Below are 12071 nucleotides of genomic sequence, written 5' to 3'. Positions count from 1 at the left end.
AGGAGAGACATTACTGAGGACAGGGAGAGACATCAGGACGGTAGGGAGAGACATTAGGAAAGGTAGAGAGACAGATCAGGAAGGGTAGAGAGACATCAGGAGGGTAGGGAGAGACATCGGGAAGGACAGGGAGAGACATCAGGGAGGACAGGGAGAGACATCAGGGAGGACAGGGAGAGACATCAGGAGGGACAGGTAGAGACATCAGGAGGGTAGGGTGAGACACCAGGAGGGTGGGGAGAGACATCAGGAGGGTAGAGAGACAGATCAGGAAAGGTAGAGAGACATCAGGAGGGTAGGGAGAGACATCGGGAAGGACAGGGAGAGACATCAGGAGGGACAGGCAGAGACATCAGGAGGGTAGGGTGAGACACCAGGAGGGTGGGGAGAGACATTAGGAAGGGTAGAGAGACAGATCAGGAAGGGTAGAGAGACATCAGGAGGGTAGGGAGAGACATCGGGAAGGACAGGGAGATACATCAGGGAGGACATGGAGAGACATCAGGGAAGACAGGGAGAGACATCAGGAGGGACAGGTAGAGACATCAGGAGGGTAGGGTGAGACACCAGGAGGGTGGGGAGAGACATCAGGAGGGTAGGGAGAGACATCAGGAGGGTGGGGAGAGACATCAGGAGGGTAGGGAGAGGCATCAGGAGGGTAGGGTGAGACACCAGGAGGGTAGGGAGATACATCAGGAGGGTAGGGTGAGACACCAGGAGGGTGGGGAGAGACATCAGGAGGGTAGGGAGAGACGTCAGGAGAGCAGGGTGAGACACCAGGAGGGTGGGGAGAGACATCAGGAGGGTAGGGAGAGACGTCAGGAGGGTGGGGAGAGACGTCAGGAGGGTAGGGTGAGACACCAGGAGGGTGGGGAGAGACATCAGGAGGGTAGGGAGAGACGTCAGGAGGGTAGGGTGAGACACCAGGAGGGTGGGGAGAGACATCAGGAGGGTAGGAGAGACGTCAGGAGGGTTGGGAGAGACATAGTATCGAAGGTAGAGACGTCAGGAGGGTTGGGAGAGACATAGTATGGAAGGTTGAGACGTCAGGAGGGTTTTGGAGAGATATAAGTGGGGAAGGTAGAGACGTCAGGGGGATAGGAGAGATCAGGAGGGTAGTGACATGCATCAGGCGGTACCGGGGAAAACATCAGTGGGGTAGTAAGAGACACCGATAATGGTGGGGAGAGACATCAGAACGGGTACGAAGCGACACCAGGAGGGGAAGGCGGAGACATCAGATATACATTTGGTCGGGTAAGAAGACAATAGGCGGGGTAGAGAGAGACAGGAGGGGTAGAGAGACACACATTTAGTGGGGTAAGGAGAGAAAGGAGGGTTGGGGAGAGACGTCCGACGGGGTAGAGAGAGACACATTTGGTTGGGTAAGGAGGGTTGGGGAGAGACGTCCGACGGGGTAGAGAGAGACACATTTGGTTGGGTAAGGAGAGAAAGGAGGGTTGGGGAGAGACGTTCGACGGGGGTAGAGAGAGACACATTTGTTGGGCTGAGAAGGGACAGGAGAGGTAGGGCTATGGATTAACACCAGGAAGCTTAGTGCTGGGTGATGACAGGAAGGAGGCAGAAGGTACAGGGGAAGCGGGCTTCACTAGGCATGGATGGGAGCAGATTAGCTGGATTAGCCAGGTATGCCTATACCTTCCGCCTGTAGGCCACATACCCCGCCCCACCCCTCCCCATGCTGGCTCCGCCGGCTACATATACCACATGCAGGGGGCAAATATTGACCGTTTTAGCGACATTTCGCACGGGGATTTTCTGTGTGTGATCAGTTACTTACTGCTTGTTATCCCGGTCGGTGGGTTGCCAGTAATTGAAAATAAATATGGAAACACACTGAGGATAAATACACCCCTATGTATGCTATAATTGTAGACCCCCTCCAAATGCCCGGCTTTTCCCCGACTAGCATTTTTCACATTCCCAAATCATAAACTGTTATACCTGATCATACTTTTATCCGATCATACTTTGTACGACGTACTTTTGTATGACGTTCCTTTGTATGACGTACAATATAGTGTATAGGTACGGAGTTTATTTCGGATCTTTTGAAAGACGTCTGTAGACGACGCACGATATGGTATATACGTATGGGTGACGGTTGTTACGGGGTGTCTCTATAACTGGGCGTAAGATATTGGGTGTCTCTAACGATATAGTGTATTTTATATGTATGGCGTACGATATAGGGTATTTGATATGCATGACGTACGATATAGGGCATTTATATATATGACGTACGATATAGCGTATTTTATATGTATGGCGTACGATATAGGGTATTTGATATGTATGACGTACGATATAAGGTATTTGATATGTATGACGTACGATATAGGGCATTTGATATGTATGACGTACGATATAGGGTATTTGATATGTATGGCGTACGATATAGGGCACTAATATGTATGACGTACGATATATCGTATTTGATATGTATGACGTACGATATAGGGTATTATTGTTATTATTGTTTTATTATTATTATTATTATTATTATTATTATTATTATTCCTAAGACTTGATTGTTCGTGGATATGATACTTTGTTGATTGGTTTGTTGATTGGTTGGCTGTTGGTTGGTTAGCTGCTTGTGCTAAGTACGCCACGCACTACACCTGGATTCGAACCCTGTGTAACTGTCTTGTACCTCCATAATAAGGATGCATTAGCGACAAACACCGCTTCAGATCACAACTCACTCATCCCGAATTTACGAAATATCAATGTACCTGAAAACCTCCAAAGGAGAGGAGTATATCCTACTGGTTTCTCAGTAGACTACCAGATGAGTAGATGTCTACTATCTACAAAAAGCTAACCAAGACATTCCGTTCCGTGTCTTAGGTTTCTTCCAAGGCTGCAGACCATCGTCTAAGGCATCGTCAAATATCTCATCCAAGTATCACTAGGACATATCTGTTTAGATACATTTTCTTGTCAAACACAGAAATATTATCTCACAAAATATTTTTAGCTAATGTATCGAGATTAGCGAGTAATCCTTATTTATTAAGTTATCAGCGATCTCGTTACGTTTCTTTGTGTGTAGATAAATATATCGTTATCTACCTGATACAGGCGTATAGGCATCTGTCTCATGTAATACCCCCGGTGATGAGCGAGTGACCCTTTATGGGGGGGGGGGGGGGGACTGGGTGGTGGGATGGGGTCATCAGTCAGCGTGTGTCTATGAATTGGGGGTTAAGGATGGACGAGATTGGTGTTGAGGAACACCCGGGTGGGAGAGGGTGAAACGGGGATGTTGGTCACAGCTTTGGGCGGGGTTGCGGGACATATAATGAGGACGAGAACTAAATGTCATAGCAATGAATATGGATCAAAGTGAGTGAGTGAGTGAGATGGTTTAACGCCGCTTTTAACAGTGTTCCAGTCATATCTCGGCGTGTCAGCTTAATGTGGGAGGAAAGCCCAAAGTGATGCAGGTCTTAGACGTTTACCACTTCGGTGAAACCCACGAGCACGGGTATGGTGCTGACAAACCTAGAAACATAATCGGGGCGAACCGGGATTCGAACCCACAATCATAGGTTTCTGGCGTGCCCAAGTGACGCAACTCTGCACAGCGAATTGCGGCGCCCTAGACGACTGGGCCACCCGTGCCCCCATGCATCAAAGGGGTGGGGAGGGTCTGTGGACGGGTTTGTGTACAGAGGGAGTCAAGATCAAAGGATAGAAAGGGGTATCTATTGTAATCAATTTACAGGAGCAGACTTAGAGTAGACCTAAATCATAGCAAAGTGGGACGTGCATCCACTCTGCACATATATGATCCGGGTTCGAATCCAAATTGGACTCAATATTTTCCTTTCGTAGTACAAAGGTTGTGTACTGTGTAGCGTCACGCTCTACCTCATCAGACGCATGACGTAAACACAAATATTTAAGTCCACAGAAAGTTAATAATTGTTTAAAGGGAGACTAGGCTCGATTATCTGACAGTCCAAGCAAATTTGATGCCACCAGGGGGCTCTGATGAGGAGGGTCCATATCCAAAAATGTTCGGAATGGTTCAATATATAAGTATGCTAAGTTTGGTGCTTTTAACCAAAAGTGCACAATTTTATCCCTAAACCGCCCCACTATGATTCACGTCCCTTAAATAACAGTTTCTTGGTCTGTTTGTTCAAATTGTATTATGTATACTAATTGATGAGTTAATAATAACCATATTACATGCATACACTTTTCACATGTTATTGAACAAGATGTCTTGAATTAGAGAGAATATCGGGACTAAACCGCGATGCGTACTGTCCCTTTAAGACAGAATTAGTTTATTAATTATTTAAGGCTTCGTGTCATGTCCGAGTGCGTCGATGAGACGGGTGATGGTGTGAAGGGGAGTGACAATCATTGGACATTAGTCAGTCATAACGATCGGTCACTCTCGGTCACACCTTGGTCAAGACAAAGGCACTTACATCTGACCTGGTTTCCGGAAACGGCCCCGGGGTAGTCCCCTCCGTGCCCTCACCTGTATCTGCTAAACACAGGGAATGTTCCCACTGTTTATCTACGCTAATTTATCTGGCGGAAACGAGGGAATGTATCGCTTGCTCTTTCCCAGACCGACCAGTATGGTACATCACACCTTACCGGACCGCCTCCGTGGTCTAGTGGTAGAATGTCCGCCCGGAGAGCGGAACGTCCCGGGTTCGATCTCCGGCCGCGCCATACCAAAAAGACGTTTAAAGATGGTACTTGTTGTTACCCTGTCTGGCGCTCGGCATTAAGGGCTAAAACAAGGACTGGTCGGCTCGGAGTCAGAATACTGTGTCTGAGTGGGGTATTCATGTTAAACTGCGGCATGGTTTCTCAGTGAGCTGGCACTATAAATCGGCATCAGTCCGGACTAGTACAAGCAGCCACACAAACACACACACGTACATGCACGTCGCTATATAAGTGCAATAATCCTGGACGCGACGTTAAACCCCATTTCACCTCACCTCACCTCACACCATACCACGTTGTTTGCTAGTGGACATCTTCGATATCAAAGAGGGGAAGATGGGTAGTTCGGCGGTTAAAGGGTTAAAGAGAGAGTGGGTGAGTGAGTGAGTGAGTGTGGTTTTACGCCACTTTTAAAAATATTCCAACAATATCACAGCGTGGGACACCTGAAATGGGCTTCACACATTTTGCCCATGTGGGAAACAACCGATGACGAAAACGCTGATGGTTTAGAAACAGTGTATCCCTGATGGCACATGAATCACGGCCCTTGTTCGAATCCCATGCATATCTCTTCATCTACTGAAAGATGGTATTGATTTATGGGAATTTGACATTCAAGCTTCGTGTCACATCTGGAATAATCAAATTAAAATTTCAAAGAACCCAAATTGGCTTTTACACGAATTGTTTCTGTCGAAAATCAGGCACCAAAATTATTAATTTTATGCCTGTGAATGTGAGCAACGTTTTCACAGCAACTGTCGAGTACCCAGTAATACACACGCGGTCACCGAAGTCGTGGCCCTTTTTTTAGATGGGCTCAAACTGAAAATTGGATCTGGCCAGACAATTATATGTGTTAACATTATTTAAACATTACTATGCTGAAAACAGTTGTCGAAACACTGGAGATTTAAGGTCAAGAATACACCCATGATACCTGTATGAAAGACGTTGCCATCGAATAAACATTTCTTGTGCTTTTTTTCATTTGTTTTCTTTTCAACATGGGTGTATACTTTCTTTTGCCCGGCAGTTTACGTTGAATTCAAAGTCAGGACTAAGCGAACATAAGTGTTTGTATACAATTCTCACAAATGACGGATACACAATAGGGCGTATAATCACCATTACTCACGGTCATAAAGCTACGTCATCATAAACTGACGGGTACCCTTTAAATCATTTGGATTTATGTTACACAACTTTTAACGTTTAGTCATTTAACGCTGTGGAAATTCCTCTGTGCCTTGATATAAATTGGAAAACATCTGCCTCATGATAAACTTAATCCACCCGGGGTATAGAAAGTGTACACCCGTAACCGTATCTGCCCCGTGTATACACCGTGTTTAATCTACATGGTATAACGTTGCAGTGACTATGGAGGTCTACACGATATATCACGGCGTACTGAGGTTCGGAATTATTCACGTGTGAATTACTATAGCAAATAAACTCAGCGTAAAACACATGCGCACAGTGACTGTAATGGACTAGATATACATTGTGATGCATGCAGACGTGAAATGTTCCGTTTAATGTGAAAATCGTCTGAGTGTAATGGCTGTTTAATCTTTAACGGCACTGCATCCGCGAGCCTGTCAGTGACCTTCTGTAAGGGGAGGTAATAAATATGATCTTGTTACAGCCAATGGCAAGTTGAGAAGGTTCACCTCAGACAGATGAACCTTCACTATCCAAACGGTCGCCAGTAAAACAGCTTTGTATCCTAACTACAGAAATATTGAGTACTTTACAATAAATGACTTCGTGCTTAAAGCAAGAAGGAGACGGGAGGCTTAGTGGTCTGGGCGCCACAATTCGCTCTGCTTATAATTCTTTGTCCTCTGAGTTTTACAAGAGCTCGCGGGTGTCACCAAAAGTATTGAACGGCCCGGGCGTTAAACTCGCTTTGCTCTCGCAGGTGGGATTGCTGATGAACGGTCTCCGGTTTGATAGGGTTTAAATGTAGCAATATATTTGGACCATACAGTTAACTACGGTTATAACGAACACGCTTATAACGAACTGACGGATATAACGAACTTACTTTTTGGTCCCGACTGTTTGCTGTAGTTATGCTGTATATATGCTTATAACGAACTACGGTTATAACGAACTAAAATTAGTAGTTCCTTTGAGTTCGTTATAACCGTAGTTTACCATATATCCATTCATGTGCTGACTACAATACTGACCCTACCAAGCTTTCTCTTTCTCCATGCAAGTCCATACACAGGGACGGTCGGGTAGCCTAGTGGTTAAAGCGTTTGCTCGTCACGCCGAAGACCCGGGTTCGATTCCCGACATGGGTACAATGTGTGAAGCTCATTTCTGGTGTCTTCCGATATTATTTTGCTGGAATATTGCTTAAAGCGGCGTAAAACTATACTCACTCACTCTCCCATACACATCTTACCATACCGTGCTCATGAGTTTCACAAAGCGGCGTAAAGCAATACTCACTCACTCTCCCATACACAACTCACTTTACCGTGCTCATGAGTTTCACCAAGCGGCGTAAAGCAATACTCACTCACTCTCCCATACACAACTCACTATACCGTGCTCATGGGTTTCATCAAGCGACGTAAAACCATACTCACTCACACTCCAAAACACAACTCACCATACCGTGCACATGAGTTTCACCAAAGTGGTAAACGTCAAAGACCTGCTTTACTTCGGGTTTTCCTCCCACATTAAGCTGACACACCGTGATATAACTGGAATAATGTTAAAAGCGGCGTTAAACCCAACTCACTAACTCATAATGATGTCACTTTAAAATCCAACCTTGTACGTACTGCGGTCTAACATCGGCTCTCCGCTTGTCTCGAAGTACGGCTAACTCGACATAAACGACTGTTTTATAAAGGTGTACACAAATTGTAGAAGGTATGTAAAGTAATAAAACGCAATTAGATAGAAAACTGCTTTATTTACCCCAACGGGACTTGCTGACGAGGTTAGCAAACATGCGTCGCAACAGTGTCAATGATGAAGATGTCACCAAAACAAATATCATTGCTTGTTATTAAGTTTTACCGTCAACAAACACTATGATGTATGTGCGACCTTGAAAGCCTGCGATGCGGGGATAAGTGTATGCATGAAACCACATCATTTACTCCGTATTCACTGGAGGCGACATACCTAGCATACTTCGCCAGGTAGACCGGGCGTAACGCTACCTACCTATAGGCGATTATCAGCACTTTCTCACCTGTGACTGTCAACACGAAGCAGAGCATTAATGTCACCTGTCAGTGATGAGATGGTGATATATCGTGACTAAATTCAATAATTATTCCCCATAAATATACACAAAGCATTTGATAAAATAATGATAACTTCTTTAAATGGCATTTGGAAGTCGGGATGATGAACAAGGGAGATAATTCTTTGGATATACGCATTCAGTGTAATACTGTTTGTTTGTTTGTTGTTTAACGCCGCACTCAGCAATATTCCAGATATATGACGGCGGTCTGTAAATAATCGAGTCTGGACCAGACAAGCCAGTGATTGACACCATGAACATCGATCCACGCAATTAGGATGATGAATCAACCAAGTCAGCGAGCCTGACCACCCGATCCCGTTAGTCGCCTCTTACAACAAGCATAGTCGCTTTTTACGGCAAGCATGGGTTGCTGAAGACCTATTCTACCCTGGATCTTCACGGGTCGAGTGTAATAGTGAAATTGTTATGGAAATATAACTACATGTATCTCCTTGTTCAAAATAATGAGAATTGTTCATACGTGACAGTTTGTCTTTTGTTGTTTAGTCCCGGGCATGCTCATTATTGACCTTGAGGGAACAGCATGTATATACTTGTATATATACGGAAAACATTTTTCCTTGTGAAAGTTATCTTGAATAAAAAATGAATAATCTTATTTGAGTTAACTACGGCCTTGCACCTGAACACGGTTGTACCAAATCTTCATTACTTAATAGGTCCTTTAATCTCTATGGGTTCATTAAATTCTGTATTTCATTAGTTAATGACAGCATTAAAATGGGATGCAACCTTAAGTATAGCATGTCCATCACATGTCATTAAATAGGGTATTCCCCTAAGTTTGTCCCACAATTCCGTTTTAGCAGACACGGATGTTATCCTTCCCATCATCTGCTTGGTGTCGCGAGTAGTAGCCGATCTCTCGACTAAACAAATTGGCCATAATTGTCAAATGCATGACTTCTGACCTTCATATATGGATCACGTGTGCTGGGGGTTTCAAGGTAAAACACAAAGGCTTTGTTTATCAGACACCTGCATATCAGCGCATATTATTAGGCATGGCTGGTTTAATGACAGGTTAAAGGTACCCCCAAACCTCCAATAAGTTAATGACCCGTTAATGTACGGATGGTGTTAACAACAGTTTGATACAACCGAATGGGGTGGCATATTAATCAATGGTGTTTTAGTGACAAGTTAGTGGATCATTAAAGTTTGATATAACCGGGACCAGGGCCCACTTGCAAAAAGCGATCTTAGCGCTAAGCATATGTTAAAGTATGGGAGTTACGATCATCTTAGCGCTAATACTATCGTAAGCATATGTTAAAGTATGGGAGTTACGATCATCTTAGCGCTAAGACTATCGTAAGCATATGTTAAAGTATGGGAGTAACGATCATCTTAGCGCTAAGACTATCGTAAGCATATGTTAAAGTATGAGAGTTACGATCATCTTAGCCCTAAGACTATCGTAAGCATATGTTAAAGTATGGGAGTTACGATCATCTGAGCGCTCAGGTCGTGTTGTGCAAGTGGGCCCAGATCACCTCCCACAACAACCAGACTACGACCATCCTTCCCGCTACTCTCTTATGGGGCCAGTTTGTCTGGGTTATTGTTTGTTTGTTGTTAAACGCGGCACTCAGCAATAATCCAGCTATATGACGGCGATCTGTAAATAATCAAGTCTGGACCAGACAATCCAGTGATTGACTTCATGAGCATCGATCTACGCAATTGATACGATGACGTGCATCAACCAAGTCACCAAGCCTAAACACCCGATCCCGTTAGTCGCCTCATACGACCAGCATGGGTTGCGGAAGACCTATTCTAACCCGGATCTTCAAGGGTATATGGGTTAGTGAGTGAGTAGGAGTTGCACCTTTCTGACAAAACCACGGTTTGGAATAACAACAATCGACTTTATACACTGTCCCTGTGAGAGAATCGAACCAGGGTCTTCGGCGAGTTAGCAAACGATTTAATCAGCAGGCTACCCGACCGTCACGAAATTGGGTATACATTCAAATTCGCTCATGACACAATTGAAAGATATAGTAAAATAACTTTCCGGTGTTTTTTCACGAACATGCCTTTCAGCGATTCTCAAAGTTAACTGGGTAACGCAGGTAAACACATGGAACAAGGCACAATCTCTTTCTGGGGATTTTTTTTCTACTTTTTTTATTTGGTTCTTTTTTCACGTTCACTGACAATAAAGAAACCACACAATCCCTTACATACCCACGTGGTAATGTGTTACTGGGTTGGTAAGAAGTTAACATTTAAAAATGGTCTACGTATATCTCTAACGTCCTTGCATCTCTCTATATAAAACATTGATCTGATTGAGCTATTTGTCTCCTATACCTAAGGCTGTAACAAGACATATGCGTGTCTCCAGATGGCCGCAAGTATTGAGGCATGACGCAGAGAAGCAACGGTAATAATTGAGCAGTTGAATAAATATTACAGTCGAACAGTCCCAAAATATGCGAATATAATCTCGATACTCACACGGCTCATTCACTCGGTGTACGGCGCAATTTCTCGCAGGTGGTTAATACAGTCAACTATATTTCACAATGGTCTTTCGTCTACTTCTTATGTTATGTAGTGAATGAATATAATTGTACGCTACAAACTCGGTAGCGCGAAATTGATTTTTGATTAGGACGCTTTGATCCTTTAAAGGTTTTTACAATAAACTCACACGAAGTTTAAATGAACAACTCGGTTGATTTGGTCTTATAGTATTCCAGCTGAACACATGAAAAACACACGTTGAATAGTCAGGTTTCATGACAGTGTGCGACAAATCTTAAAATATCCTTCAACAGAAACTGTCACTTCATTCCAACATCAACAATTTAAAACATCATCATGTATTTATAGATATTTTGCAAGGAAGGTATATTAAAGCATAAGAAAAATGTACCTATATAAACAACATAAAATACTTTTAAGATCATAACAATAGTGACCGTGTCCTGATTCAAAGTATAACCATTATGACACATTAAAAGGTTTTGAGAGCGACTCTTCCATATCGTGCTTTTACAGTCAAGACATTTTCACAACAAGATGCCTCTCCTCTGGTTAGTCAAGGCAGGAATGGGACATGCTGTCATGGCTCACGACTCTTCTTCCACGCTATTCACCCCTCACCCCATGCATGTAATGCCAGACATAAATGTGGGTTTAGATCTTTGTCACATAGAATATCAATGGGCGGGGGATTAAAGAATTGTATGTGTAAACTTTATCACCAGATAAAGCTATGTGGTCGGTGGTCCTCTACTGTTGACCTCTTCCCATACCAACAGGCTTTTGACCAAGACAGCAAATCAGTATTTCTGATTAAATAGTGTGTAAAATATATACACGAGTTTTGACACGCATGTTACAATGAACAATACATGCTCGACAATTGGATCTGGATTGAAAGATTTGTTTCTATTGTTAACATGAGATGAAAGGCTTATCTAGGGTCGTTAGAGACACCAAGTGTAAAATATTCAGTGGTTAACAACAATAAACGAGGGCTTAGCATGCACCCTTGTGCTAGTCCTAGATTTGAAAGCTAAATGCACATTTCCACTTCTGCAAAGGGTGCTTAGATTACACGGCTAAGTAAGCACATGGTCAGTATAGTAAAGATCCGTCTGACCAAGACAGGGGATATGTTGATAATTCACTGCCACTGTCCTTACTGAAGGCGGACAATTCAATACAGACAAGCTTGGGATACCAACCTGATTTATGTAGATATCAATAGAAGTTGACATTTCTGGTAGTTTCAATTTGACATTGGTTGAAGTCAGATAATGACATACGTCCACCCTTAGTGATATAATTCTTTCCCAGCTTCAGTTGAGGTTTCCCTGCCCACGCAGTAACCCCAGCAAACACTGAGTGGCATTCTTTACAAAGTGCATGTGTCCCCAACACTATATTGTGCAGTAGTGTTGACATTTTAAGGTCAAAATAAACAATCACATAGTTATTAGTTTTGTTGTCAATAGTTTACGTTCTGTAGCCCTTGGTTCTCCATGCAAAGGTCAATCAATATGTATGGGGT

General features: G+C 43.6%; 1 protein-coding gene across 1 annotated transcript; it reads right to left on the bottom strand.

Moving 5' to 3' along the window:
* Positions 1–501: 501 nt before the first annotated feature.
* Positions 502–945, bottom strand: LOC139475483 (uncharacterized). Its single transcript, XM_071258685.1, has one exon. The coding sequence runs from the start codon at positions 943–945 to the stop codon at positions 502–504; it is 444 nt and encodes a 147-aa protein (XP_071114786.1).
* Positions 946–12071: the final 11126 nt, after the last annotated feature.

The sequence above is a fragment of the Haliotis cracherodii genome, unplaced genomic scaffold, assembly GCF_022045235.1.
Source record: "Haliotis cracherodii isolate W230 unplaced genomic scaffold, xgHalCrac1.p SCAF_3, whole genome shotgun sequence".
Taxonomy (NCBI): domain Eukaryota; kingdom Metazoa; phylum Mollusca; class Gastropoda; order Lepetellida; family Haliotidae; genus Haliotis; species Haliotis cracherodii.
Note: the sequence above shows the minus strand (reverse complement) of the source record. Positions and strands in the feature narration are given on the sequence as shown.

Bases quoted from the DNA above. Each gene is read 5' to 3' on its own strand.
- LOC139475483 (XM_071258685.1), bottom strand. From the start codon at position 945: ATGTCTCTCCCCACCCTCCTGGTGTCTCACCCTACCCTCCTGACGTCT.